This window comes from Coregonus clupeaformis, chromosome 27 (assembly GCF_020615455.1).
Source record: "Coregonus clupeaformis isolate EN_2021a chromosome 27, ASM2061545v1, whole genome shotgun sequence".
In the NCBI taxonomy this organism is placed as follows: Eukaryota; Metazoa; Chordata; class Actinopteri; order Salmoniformes; family Salmonidae; genus Coregonus; species Coregonus clupeaformis.
The window spans coordinates 32,425,945-32,440,157 of NC_059218.1; the positions used below are offsets into that span (position 1 = coordinate 32,425,945).

Consider the following 14,213-nt stretch of genomic DNA (forward strand, 5'->3'; position numbering starts at 1 on the left):
GGTGGTGTACCATTCTTGATACACACAGGAAACTGTTGAGCGTGAAAAACCCAGCAACGTTGCACTTCTTGACACTAACAGGTGCGCCTGGAACCTACTACCATACCCCATTCAAAGGCACTTACATTTTTTGTCTTGCCCATTCACCCACTGAATGGCACACATACACAATCCATGTCACAATTGTCTCAAGGCTTAAAAATCCGTCTTTAACCTGTCTCCTCCCCTTCATCTACACTGATTGAAGAGGATTTAACAAGTGACATCAGTAAGGGATCATAGCTTTCACCTGGATTCACCTGGTCAGTCTGTGTCATGGAAAGAGCAGGTGTTCTTTCGGTTTTGTATACTCCGTGTATGTGTGTCCACCAATGGAAGAACAATCGTTTTTTACATATTATTTTGTAAAAATCGGATATTACCACTCAACCCCAGACAGTGCAGGGTTAGGGTTAGCTTTGGTTATGACACAATAGATCAAAATAAATCACTGCATTAGAAAGTGTAAGCCATGAAGCTAAAGCATCCTCTGCTTTCTGACCATTTTCTGCTTTTTGTCCCTCAGTGGAGCAGTCATCAATTTCTGGCCAATGTTAATGTACCCTTTCAATATTTGATGTTTTTATATGGAGTGCTGACAATAGAACATGGAAATGGAGGGCACATTTTGCCGATCTAGTTCAATGGCTCTGCATCCATATTCTTAACAGAGCAATGCACTCCAATCCTGTGAGTGCTTCTCCTCTACTGGGGCCATTTTCAAAGTTTACCATAGAAAGTAAGACAGAGAGAAAAGAGGGGAAAACAGCAAAGATGTATTTCTGCCCATGGCATCCTGGTAAGAGTTGCTCCTGCATCTATCTAACATGTCCCACACCAAATGTCATGGAAAACATGTATGGAACTAGGATCTACAGAGGCTCTGTGTGTTTGTGTTTGTGAATGAGAATCTTTATCTCCTGTAAGTATCAACGTGCTAACTTCACAAGACCAGATAGATGACACTCTGGCCACATGCTCTTTGTCCTCAACAATCTCTCCAAATACCTTCACCACTCTAGATACACCAAAACAGGGAACAGGACTCAATATGAACCAGAGAACACAGTGGTCCCGCAAAATGGTCTTAGACAACAGTTAGTGCTAGGCGTCTATCTTAAAGTCTCCACCTCTCTTTATGCAGAGTTTGATGTTTGGCCAACATTGGGCAAGGGGAGTAAGCAGCGCTATGGCTTGAGTTGAACAAGGGGCAAACATTACACTTCTCAGCAGGAATCACTTTGTGTCTTTATTCAGGAAATAGGCCATGAATGGATGTATCCTCTCATTAATGTATCATGGTTGTAATCAAATTAAAATCTGGTACAAGAAGACACTCTCTTGTCTTTTCTCTTACTTGTACTCAAGTCTGTCTTCATAACCCAACAGCCCTTATGAAAAAGCAACACACCAACATAGGTAAAACCTCCTACAACAGCTTGAAATTGCAACAGTAAAGAACTTTCAATATATTTTTTTGCAACTGAGTATTTTATTTACCTTTTGGGGACTAACACAATAAAATAAATTCATCAAAATGTAAATTAAACAATAGATATTAGTCCTCAAAGGGCAAACGAAAAGACATTGTCATTCTTTACTGTATAAGCCTTTATTAGTAAAAAGTCAGTTGTTTGAATGATAACCCTTTTTATACCACATACTTTAACACCTTGTATTTGTAAAAAACACATTTTGCTCAAACACCTAAAAAAGCTGATTGACACTATAACATTAATTGGCACTGACAAAAAAAGGAAATACGACTTCGTATTATAGAAATGTTGATAGAAAACTCATACCCCAAATGAAATAAAACACCTCATTAGATAACTGACCAAAATAAAGCGCTCAATGTGAACAAAACAATTACAGTACAAAAACTAAATGCATTTTACTTCCAGGGCAGGTTGCAAGTAGAAATACATTTCCTTTTTATGAGAAAACCACAACTACAGTAATAATAACAATCCATGACGAAATGCAACAAAATACAGCCAATTACAAAAAAAGTATATATAAAAAGTACAATAATACTACTGATTGAAATATTTCAAATAGATAGGGGTTGTTGGCCTTTAATTTTTTTTGCCAATCTTTACAGATTTTTTCCCCTAGCTATTTGTTTTACAAGTATGTTTTCCCTGGTAAAATCTCCTTGAAAGAGGGAGGTATACTGATGTATAATTGGGGCTCAGCACAGCCTCCTGCAAGTATCATCATAATCAGCAACAGAGCAGAACCCCCCAGTCCAGAGGCAACTCATTTAAGAGAAACGGCTGGGAATACCCACTCAGCATGCAATCCCATGGCTTAAGTTCAGATACTACTGGTGAGTTTCCTTTACATCCTTTGTAGCTGGAGGGTGATTGATGTTAGTGCTAAAGCTAAACTTGATAAAACTACAGTATGTACTTGGTGCATCGATTCCAAATTGTATGTGCTACACATTAAGTGAAAATGATAGAGTGGTACATATTATTCATGTTGACCATGAATCATATAATGTACATTCTAATTTTTAGTTTTTCTCCAGTTTTATTTAACATATAGTTTGCTTTACAGTGTTTGTCAAGCTGGCTGTAAAACAAGTGCAACTAGAGCATGTAAACACTGGGTCCTTCCTTTCCTGGCTGTGAGAATGAAACTGATGAACAGTGTGGAATAGAAAAATACCAAAAGAAACCTTTCCAAACTTAGGTCATGCAAAACAAAACCTTTATCTTCTCTTCTTAAAATGTTTTTTTTTTTTTTTAGGTTTTGTATTGCAGAAATATGCCAATGCTATATAAGCTGTCCATGCCATTAGCAGTGAAGCTAGCTGCTATTATGAACTTCCCAGTTTTTTTTCGTTCATGCATTAAGAAATATTAAGCGAAAGATTTCATATTTACAGTACAATTCACATGTAATTACACATATACACAAGAGGCAAGAAAATTCACATTGAAATCAGTTCAACAGTTGTCGTTTCTTTTTACCTCCACTTCTCCTTGTACATTAATGTGTCAACAAAACAGATGTGGCATAACGAAACTAAATCATCAAATGAAAAACGTGTTTCCTCACAGCTTTCGAGATATGAACGTGGTTTATATTTTCACATATAGTAGGTGTGAGTTCAATGTAATGAGTATATTTACTGCAAGCGTGCAAGGGTTTCCATACGGACCAATCATTAGTTATTTTTTGTAAAATGAAGGAAGTTATGTTTTACTGTATGTTATATGAAAGAATACCTGTCGTTACGTGTGAAAAAAAGAAATGCATGAGCTATTTAGTGCATTTAAGTGAAATTCAGATTAGATGGATTATTTTGATTATTTCCAATCAAAAGGCCAAAAGATGTAATCCGTCTTCTACCTTTACTTGATATGTTCACTATGCCGTTTAAATGCAAATGCTTAGCTAGTACATCTGGCCATAAGATGTTTGTTGAGATGGATAGCTTTATGTATTTTCTTCTTGTTTCTCAAAGCTTTGTATAGTATGCTTTTGTAAGACTTGTATTGCACTTTAAAGAATTTAATTCATTGTATTGCATTGAACATTTTCACAAAATGTTTTGGTGAACTCCATGTTGAGGCTATGTAAGCCAAGGTGATTTGTTACACATTTTGCTCAAGACTTACTTGGCTAATTGGGGGTTGGGAGGTTTATCTACACTGACCAAAAATATAAACGCAACATGTAAAGTGTTGGTCCCATGTTTCATGAGCTGAAATAACATATTTCATGAACTGAAATAAAAGATCCCAGAAATTTTCCATACGCACTAAAAGCTTATTTCTCTCAAATTTGGTGCACAAATTTGTTTACGTCCCTGTTAGTGAGCATTTCTTTTTTTGCCAAGATAATCATCCACCTGACAGGTGTAGCATATCAAGAAGCTGATTTAACAGCATGATCATTACACAGGTGCACCTTGTGCTGGGGACAATAAAAGGCCACTCTAAAATGTGCAGTTTTGTCACACAACACAATGCCACAGATGTCTCAAGTTTTGAGGGAGCGTGCAATTGGCATGCTGACTGCAGGAATGTCCACCAGAGCTGTTGCCAGATAATTTAATGTTAATTTCTTTACGAGAAGCCGCCTCCAACGTTGTTTTAGAGAATTTGGTAGTACGTCCAACCGGACTAACAAACGCAGACCACGTGTATGGCGTCGTTTGGGCGAGGGGTTTGCTGATGTCAACATTGTGAACAGAGTGCCCCATGGTGGAGGTGGGGTTATTGTATGGACAGGCATAAGCTACGGACAATGAACACAATTGCATTTTATAGATGGCAATTTGAATGCACAGAGATACCGTGACGAGATCCTGAGGCCCATTGTGAGGCCCTTTTTTTTAAAGGTATCTGTGACTAACAGATGTATATCTGTATTCACAGTCATGTGAAATACATAGATTAGGGCCTAATGAATTTATTTCAATTGACTGATTTCCTTATATGAATGTAACTCAGTAAAATCTTTGAAATTGTTGCATGGGTTTATATTTTTGTTCAGTATAGCATGAAGTTTGATATCCAGTGGGCTCTATCCACCCAGCCCAACCCTAACACACCATAGGTGGGAAATATGTGTAGTGCTCATATTGATCACTGAGAGATGAAAATCAACAGAGCTCAACTTTTTATCTATAGTCTGTGGACAATAACAAAAAACGCAAGATGGTGCCAGATCTAGATGCTTTCTGTCTGAGACATCTGGGGCTACTCTGACAATATGATCAGCTCCTGGATGTCTCCAATGAGAAATTAAGGACTGAGTGAACAATACCTTACAGTAAATGCAACATGGCACTGGGTTAATTATGAATTATGAAGGCTAAAGCCCATATAATGCCATCTAACCATGACACAATCCATGTCAAAACCATTCATGGAAACCCTAAAGACACTAGCAAACCTACGTCCTTATATGTGACACCACAGGGGTTGTTTGCCAAAAGGTGGTGGATGGTTACAACAACAGTTATGTCATGTTTATAAAGTATTATGTAGACTAATCTGACATAGATCAATAGGGTGCAGAAGCGGAAGATCCTTCAAATCTGATGCCAGGTTCCTGAGTAACGCCGAGTGATGTCATACTTCGGCCCCCTACAGATTAGTATCATGCATTCCAATTAGTATCATCCACTGATTCTGTTTTAGATTATACAGAAACTCCCCTTTTTAACCTTTAGTCCCAGTAGCTACTCTGTACTGCTTCATTTTCTGCTGTAGTATAACCTGGCACTACAGGTTAGATTTAATGCAAACTCTGGTTCATTTCTCTCAAATGTGTTGCAGAAACTAATTGTCATTGGTGGCACAACTACCACTGTGACAGGTAGAACATTGGAGTGGCATCCAACCATATAATTAGATCCTATTAAAGTATTATTATTCCTAATTCTATGCGTCCAATTTACTGTGGTGAAAAGTGTCAAGATCCAAGATCTCTTCTCTGCTCCATACTACAGATCGAGTGGTGCAGTGATCTAAGGCACTGCATCGCAGTGCTTGAGGCGTCACTACAGACCCGAGTTCGATCCCAGGCTGTATCGCAACCGGCCGTGATCAGGAGCCCAATAGGGCGGTGCACAATTGGGTTAGGGGAGGGTTTGGCCGGGGTAGGCCGTCATTGTAAATAAGAATTTGTTATTAACTGACTTGTCTAGTTAAATAAAACAGATGTAGGATCTTAATTTGATCACTCTGTTGCAGGATACATTTTCTGCAGTGCTTGTAGTGTATTTCAGGTTTAAAAAGGCTCCTGAAGTTTATAATTTTCATTTAGAAATTTCACTTGATTTTCCCTTACGAAAAATGTATCAACCCCTACAAAATTGTCCATTAATTATAATCCACATTATAATTCACATTTCCAGTTGCTGCATGATTATTTTCCTGCTGTAGCAAACTGGCTCAAATTAAGATCCTACATCTGTATGCTCTCTCTCTTTTTCTGTAATTTCTGTATTTCTCTTTCTTTCTCTCTCTCTCTCTCTCTCTCTCTCTCTCTCTCTCTCTCTCTCTCGGCCCCATGGTACATCCTGTCCTGTGCTAGCCCTCCATGGGGCTCGGCGCTCCCAGTTAGAGGTCCGTATCCTGCCTGTCTAGTGCCAGCCCGGCCAGGGGATGGAGACGTTGGAGAGAGAAGCTCTTGGAACTTAGGGGAGCCTATCAGTGAGCTCTGAGGAGATTAGTCACTGCAATGTGCAAGGCAGTAACTGAGATGCTCTAAACATTTTCTCCTCTCCTATCCTCTGGAATGTCCAAAGGACCCCCATCTCTTTTTCTTGGCTACCTCTGTATCTGATCTGTGACTTTGCCTCCCTTGGTCATCTGGTGCCATTTGATTACCATGCAGACCCTGTAGGTTCTGATTCTAGATGTTTCAATCATAACCACATTTACAATAATACTTTAATGTCCATAGTTACAGCCAACAACGGAAATGTGCCTTCTGCTCTCTTCATTTAAATCTTGGAGGAATCTTAAAGGAATTTGGCATTCCTCAGCATGAATATTCAAATGCACTGCACTTCATTGCATTGTTGAATCAAAGTGATACTAGTTTGAACATGGAGATAGTCTGTAAATGCCTGTTTTAATATATGAATGCATTTGCTCTCCTCTTCACTCTAGACAGACCCAAATAATTGTATCCTGTAAATGTACAGTGTGGATCAACATGACATGGCATCAACGCTGCAGTGGACATCTCATTGGTGAGTGGATCTGAGCTAATGGAATTGAGTGACTTTTAGAGCAAAATAAAAAAATAAGATGGGGATTATAGGCCTTTTTGGTTGTCTCTTCAGTTCATGGCTATTTATCACACATCTTGTCTTGCCTCTAGAAACTTAAAACCTTTTTTTCAGATTCTGATGATGTTTCTGATCTTTGGGGTTTGATCCTCAGAGACATTTGAAGGGTGGGTGGCTCTGCAGTGTTTTCAGAGCTACTGGGTGTGAGAGGTTGAGTTTTTTTCTAATCCTGCCCCCCCCCCCGCCCCCTGCTACAACCCTTAAATAAATAATCAATTTGAGTAAATTAGAATTTAAGACAGGCATGTTTCATAGGAACTATAATATACATACCCAACATTCTCAGGGTGATTATTTTTGTTGTTGTTTACAGTGAGAGAGTAGTACATACAACAGCAGGTCAAACAATGGGATGATATGTTGATTTCAATATCAAACAAATAAACAATGGCGAAATCTCTTTTTTAATACACAATATTTTTTTCTCACATCTTTATAGTGGAATAACTTTCAATCCTTCACTATAGTTGTCCTTCCTTCCTTACAGAACACAAAGCTGGATATGAGGCAATGAATACTGTATCTATAGATGAATCAAGCACAGGAAGTTAAAGAAAGAGTACAATTATATTAGCCAACTATGTCCATGAGGATACTGGATGACCAAATGTACAGTATATGTCTATTTTTCAAACAATCAAAATGAGTAATTCATACCTGTGACTCTTTTCCTAATAATGCAGTAACTCTAAAACAAGTGACACTCTCCCAAAAAACACATTATTTTCAAGACAAAATAATAATTACAATAATCATCATCTTTATAACCATAAAGAAAATACCCCAAAGAACTGCTCTAAAAACAAACATGAGAAGAGAAATGAAGAGAAGTTTGCACTGACTCTGGGCAGGAACACAGTGGTCTAACATCCCATCCTGATGGGCCCCAATGTAGACCAGCATTGCACCAGAGCTGATGTCCCATAAAGAGAACAATGTCACTCTGAAAAATCCAAGGAACGACACATAATCCGAACAAGGTTGCTGTACAGAGTAGAACTGGAGAATTCCGTGCATGTTATCCATGGGAAATGGGGGAAGCTGGATATTAGGGACTTGACTCTGCCGATGCCTGAACACACAAGCCACCTCTGATTTGATGAGCTGCGGTAGAGGATGCTGATTACAGTGAGTATCAATAAAAAGCCAATGAGACTCTGAGACATCTCTTCTCTCAAGAGCTTTCGCTTTCTTTTTAGCAAAAATATCATGCAGTCTTTAGTTCCAAAATCCCCCAAAGGGATCTGATGGTTATTTGTTAGTTAGTTAGTTAGTTTGTTTGTTTGTTTCAGGAGAAAATTCAAAGGCTTGAAAGTTTCTCTCGCAATTATTCTTAAACATTCAAGTCATTCTAATAATGCTTTATACAGGAGAAAAGTCCTTCAGATTTACACACACACGTGTATATATAAATATAATATATAGAAATATGCATATACATATGTATCAACTTGTACATGTGTATACATATTTTCCAACTGTATCAAAGCCAATTTAATGTGCTCTCAAAATATGGCCCATGATTCCTAGTGGGATTTACATCAATTCACATAGTACAGCCAGTAGATTAGGTTGAAAAATCCAAACATGATGGGGAAAAGGACCCGGGACCATTTGTCAATGGTGCTGACATCTGCCAGGTTAGGGATTTTCAGCTTGAGCTTGGAAGAGCGCCGTCGTAGCCGACAGTTGGCCCTGCTGCGCATGGCGCTGCGGTCCAGTGAGTGGTGACTGAAGCCATCGCGGGGAGCCATGGGCTTCCTGAACTGGACCCCAGAGCTGTCGAATGACATCACTGAATTCCGGGAGTCACTGACACTACTTCCCACGTCTGACGGCATCACCTCATTATTCATCTCCAGCGTGGTGAGCAGGATGTTCCCGTAAGCGTCCACCTTGGAGGACAGAGGAGGGGAGAGAGAGAACGTCAGGGAGAAGCAGAACACAGTGACATTACCCCAAACTGCCCTAATAATAATCTACACCCACCCAGCTTTTCATTTTCGTGTCCAATTTTCAAGCTAAAGCAAACGTAATGATGATGTGGAAGGAAATGTAATCTTTTCATGCCTCTTTAAAGAATTCTGAATTTATGCACTTTTCCCATTTTCTCCCTTATAGCTAGTGCCTTACGGTGCTTTTTCACTGAGAGTAAATTGACACAAATTAATTGCCATCACTCTATCAACCATTTTAGCAGACCTCTATTAGACTGCAGTCCCACAGCTCATATGATTTCTAAATGCATGTACCCCAACTTTTCTTTGCTCCTCGAGGTACAGATTTCTTCTCTGTGTATATGACCTGAGGGTGTTGGTTTGAAACGGCGTGGCAATGGAGTCCTTGCAATGAAAAAAAAAAGTTAAGAGAACATTAAACGCCTATAAAACACTGACAATTAAGCACATCTTAAAAATACAGAATGCATAAACATAAGGCTAACAAGAACAACTTTGCATAAGCATGGCATGTCATATTTCAGACACAGAGACAAGGGGCTTCATTCAGTCGGACCGTTTTAGCATTTTCCCTTGAATACTAATGTTTCTGGCTGCATACCCATTAAAATTAGACAAAAGTGGGTGAATGTTAGTAAAAATGCAACTCCCAGGACAGCACAGTGGTAAGACTGAATCAAGTCCACAGCAAAAACAAAGACAACAACCTGAGAAGAGAATGGGAATGTAGTAAAATGAACAGCTACAGTATATCTCAATGCCAAAAAACGATATTCATTAAAATCAAAGAGTCAGTGCTGGAGGAAAAGCAATGGAGGATGGTTTTTGGATATGTATCTGGTGGAGGTAGCATCTATAGGCTTGTGAAAGTACTGTCTTATGCCAAACCAACATAGAGGAAAGCGTATTTCGTATTCTTGTGAAAATAACAGATGCCTGTGCTAGGGATTCTCAAAGAAAACAAAATATTGTTTTACACTAGGATTCTGATTCTGATACAGAGAGAAAGAAGGCAGCTGAAGATGCAAACCTGTTCCCTCAGGCGCTTCTCTTCGTATCGCGAGCGCTCGTTATTGGTTTTGTTCAGCCGCTCGTGGATTTTCTTCTGTTGCTGGGGGCCCCGGCCAAAGAACACATAATTTACGAAGGCATATTCGAGCAGGGCCAGGAACACAAACACAAAACAGCCCATGAGGTAGACGTCGATGGCTTTCACGTACGGGATCTTTGGGAGGGTCTCCCTAAGGTGGGTGTTAATGGTTGTCATGGTGAGCACCGTTGTAACACCTGGAAATCGCAAACACAAACACAAACATAAATACATTATTATTAGATATACATCAGTAGTCATCACCATTAAAGTAAAGTATTTGGTCATCAGGAAGACCAAAATGCAATGTAAGGATTTTGAGTGGGAAGTTTGTGCGCCTCTAAACATTGTTTGACACGTTGCTCCTGCTGGGTAGATTCGTAGCTTTCTGTTTTCAATGAAAAGTGAAAATTATGAGTGGTAGTAATGGCTCCTTTGTGTAAGTGGGAGATGGTTTCTAATCTGTTTATCCTGATTCAAAATTGTACGTAGCATTTTGTACTGCAGTAGCAACATAAGTTACTGCAATGTTAGAGCAACCTTGTGAGAAACGTTGAAGACACCGTTGCCCACTGTGTTCACTGGGAATACTCTGTGTTGCTGAAACATTGCAGTGGAGATGGATTCTTACCCAGGGCCACCCGAGCTGCAGAGGCATCGTAGTTGATCCAGAAGGAGACCCAGGAGAGGATGGTGATCAGGATGGAGGGCATGTATGTCTGCAGGATGAAGTAGCCTATGTTCCTTTTAATCCTGAAACTCAATGATAGCCTGGGATAGGAACCTTTCACAGAGAACAAGAGAGAAGGAGAGAGGATGGAGTGATGGAGTGATAGAGTGATTGAGAGGGGCAGAGGAAACACATCAGTGCAGAAAAGGAAGAACCGCTGGCACAACTTATGAGTTCCAAAGTCTGCACTTTGACAATGCGCGGGGTAGTCATTTCTCCATTCGTTCAGAAGGAGCACTTCATTTCCCCAAAGCAATGGATTCCTTTCCAGGGACAAGTTCGATTCCAATTAAACATGGCAGAAAGTCGCAAACACAGCAGATTTTTCTGCAACCCCCCATCTCAGCAGGCAGCTCCAGCATCCCTCTGAGAATTGTCACGGAGAGCTGCTGTGTTTTACTCTGTTTAGCACTTTCTCTGTCCTCTAAATATCACCAAAAGGGGATTTAAAAAGGCTCGTAATTGGAGAGCACGTCTTCTCACTACTTAAGTGGGGAGGAGGAACCCACATGAGACTGTGATGAAGCTAGTGGGGTGAACCTATGGCGCTTAACATTAATGCATGTTGCAGAGAAAAATGTCAGCTCGTTATGATGAGACATTAATTGGTTGCATTGAATGTATTGATTATTCAAACAAGCTCAACAACAAGTTGTTAATGAGAAAGATATTCCCCTGTGGCTTTGACTTTCCCCTACTTCAGCTAGAGAGAAATGTTTACCGCTATGAATGCACAACTAATTCCCTCAAGGGAGTTTGTATGACCACTTTATCAAAATGAAAGAAAGGGCCTAAGATAGCCATGATGGTTTTCATTTAAAAGGCAATCAACTGTGTGCTACACACAATGAGAAATGACCCTTTCATCTCCCTGGTCCGGTAAATCTTTTAATGAATCAATATCCGGGCATATTTTATTCCTTCCTGCTGTACCTCGTGAATCTAAATAAACAAGTGCACACACAAGGGCAAGACTACTTAAAGACTAGACTACTAAATGAACTCAAGTTAACTGTCACATGGAGATTACTTAAAATATTCTGCAGGCAACGTTCTCTGAATTGATAAGCAGCTAGTTGGAAGTGCTACCCATTGGAATAACATTAATAACACAAAACAGTGAGTGGAACTGGACTGACAATTTAACTCATCCTACAAGCAAACCTACATTCTATCATTGTTAAGTTGAAAAATAACTAATATGTATATACAGGATCATTAAAATGTATTTCTGCATATTTCTGAGAATAAATTCTTATGGCACACTAACCCTTCAGCACAGATATGAGGTGCGGCGGCCTTACCTGTGGTGAACCTGACCTCCCTGGACACCAGGCGAAGTGCTACGATGGAGAACTGAGGAAGCTCCAGCTTGTCCACCCCCGTCACCGCAGTGTCCCCTCCATGCCAGTAGAACACAATGTCGTCTGTGGTGTACCCATCTGTCTCAGGTTACAGGGAATGGGGGGAGGGGATGAGAGGAGAATGAACAGGTTCAGTACTGGCAGAATCTCGCACCTTTGACATTAGGGAAGCAGAATGGACCAAAGCAGTGGCAAATAGGCCTTCAGTCCCTTGGTACTGTATATAACATGGTCTAAGCTTTTGTCACCCACTTAGCTAAACTGTATGAGAACAAATCAAATCAAATCCAAATGTACAGTGGGGAAAAAAAGTATTTAATCAGCCACCAATTGTGCAAGTTCTCCCACTTAAAAAGATGAGAGAGGCCTGTATTTTTCTTCATAGGTACACGTCAACTATGACAGACAAAATGAGAATTTTCTTTCCAGAAAATCACATTGTAGGATTTTTTATGAATTTATTTGCAAATTATGGTGGAAAATAAGTATTTGGTCAATAACAAAAGTTTCTCAATACTTTGTTATATACCCTTTGTTGGTAATGACACAGGTCAAATGTTTTCTGTAAGTCTTCACAAGGTTTTCACACACTGTTGCTGGTATTTTGGCCCATTCCTCCATGCAGATCTCCTCTAGAGCAGTGATGTTTTGGGGCTGTCGCTGGGCAACACGGATTTTCAACTCCCTCCAAAGATTTTCTATGGGGTTGAGATCTAGAGACTGGCTAGGCCACTCCAGGACCTTGAAATGCTTCTTACGAAGCCACTCCTTCGTTGCCCGGGCGGTGTGTTTGGGATCATTGTCATGCTGAAAGACCCAGCCACGTTTCATCTTCAATGCCCTTGCTGATGGAAGGAGGTTTTCACTCAAAATCTCACGATACATGGCCCCATTCATTCTTTCCTTTACCCTTTGCAGAAAAACAGCCCCAAAGCATGATGTTTCCACCCCCATGCTTCACAGTAGGTATGGTGTTCTTTGGATGCAACTCAGCATTCTTTGTCCTCCAAACACGACGAGTTGAGTTTTTACCAAAAAGTTATATTTTGGTTTCATCTGACCATATGACATTCTCCCAATCCTCTTCTGGATCATCCAAATGCACTCTAGCAAACTTCAGACGGGCCTGGACATGTACTGGCTTAAGCACGGGGACACGTCTGGCACTGCAGGATTTGAGTCCCTGGCGGCGTAGTGTGTTACTGATGGTAGGCTTTGTTACTTTGGTCCCAGCTCTCTGCAGGTCATTCACTAGGTCCCCCCGTGTGGTTCTGGGATTTTTGCTCACCGTTCTTGTGATCATTTTGACCCCACGGGGTGAGATCTTGCGTGGAGCCCCAGATCGAGGGAGATTATCAGTGGTCTTGTATGTCTTCCATTTCCTAATAATTGCTCCCACAGTTGATTTCTTCAAACCAAGCTGCTTACCTATTGCAGATTCAGTCTTCCCAGCCTGGTGCAGGTCTACAATTTTGTTTCTGGTGTCCTTTGACAGCTCTTTGGTCTTGGCCATAGTGGAGTTTGGAATGTGACTGTTTGAGGTTGTGGACAAGTGTCTTTTATACTGATAACAAGTTCAAACAGGTGCCATTAATACAGGTAACGAGTGGAGGACAGAGGAGCCTCTTAAAGAAGAAGTTACAGGTCTGTGAGAGCCAGAAATCTTGCTTGTTTGTAGGTGACCAAATACTTATTTTCCACCATCATTTGCAAATAAATTCATTAAAAATCCTACAATGTGATCATCTGGAGAAAAAAATCTCAATTTGTCTGTCATAGTTGACGTGTACCTATGATGAAAACTACAGGCCTCCCTCATCTTTTTAAGTGGGAGAACTTGCACAATTGGTGGCTGACTAAATACTTTTTTCCCCCACTTTATTTGTCACATGCGCCGAATAGAACAAGTATAGACTTTACCCATTCCCAACAATGCAGAGTTAAAAAGTAAGCAAAATTTGCAAAAAATAAAAAAGGAAATAGTAACAATAAAATAACAATAACGAGGCTATATACAAGGAGTACCGGTACCGAATCAATGTGCAGGGGTACGAGATAGTTGAGGTAATTGAGATAATATGTACATGTAGGTAGGGGTAAAAGTGACTCGGCAATCAGGATAGATAATAAACAGAGTAGCAGCAGCGTATGTGAAGAGTGTGAAAGAGTGTGAAAGTGTGTCTATTTGTGAGTGTGTTTGTGTGTGGCA

At 40.1% G+C, this 14,213-nt stretch overlaps 1 protein-coding gene across 2 annotated transcripts in view; it reads right to left on the bottom strand.

Moving 5' to 3' along the window:
• Positions 1–7,900: 7,900 nt before the first annotated feature.
• Positions 7,901–14,213, bottom strand: part of LOC121541808 (gamma-aminobutyric acid receptor subunit beta-4-like) — a 47,966-nt gene continuing 41,653 nt past the window's right edge. For both annotated transcript variants that reach the window (XM_041851116.2, XM_041851115.2), the window contains 5 exons: positions 11,945–12,082; positions 10,542–10,694; positions 9,851–10,107; positions 9,115–9,204; positions 7,901–8,757 (listed from right to left, as the gene is read on the bottom strand). In XM_041851116.2, coding sequence (XP_041707050.2) covers positions 8,404–8,757; positions 9,115–9,204; positions 9,851–10,107; positions 10,542–10,694; positions 11,945–12,082 — 992 coding nt within the window. In that variant the 3' untranslated portion in view covers positions 7,901–8,403. The remainder of the gene's footprint in view (positions 8,758–9,114; positions 9,205–9,850; positions 10,108–10,541; positions 10,695–11,944; positions 12,083–14,213) is intronic.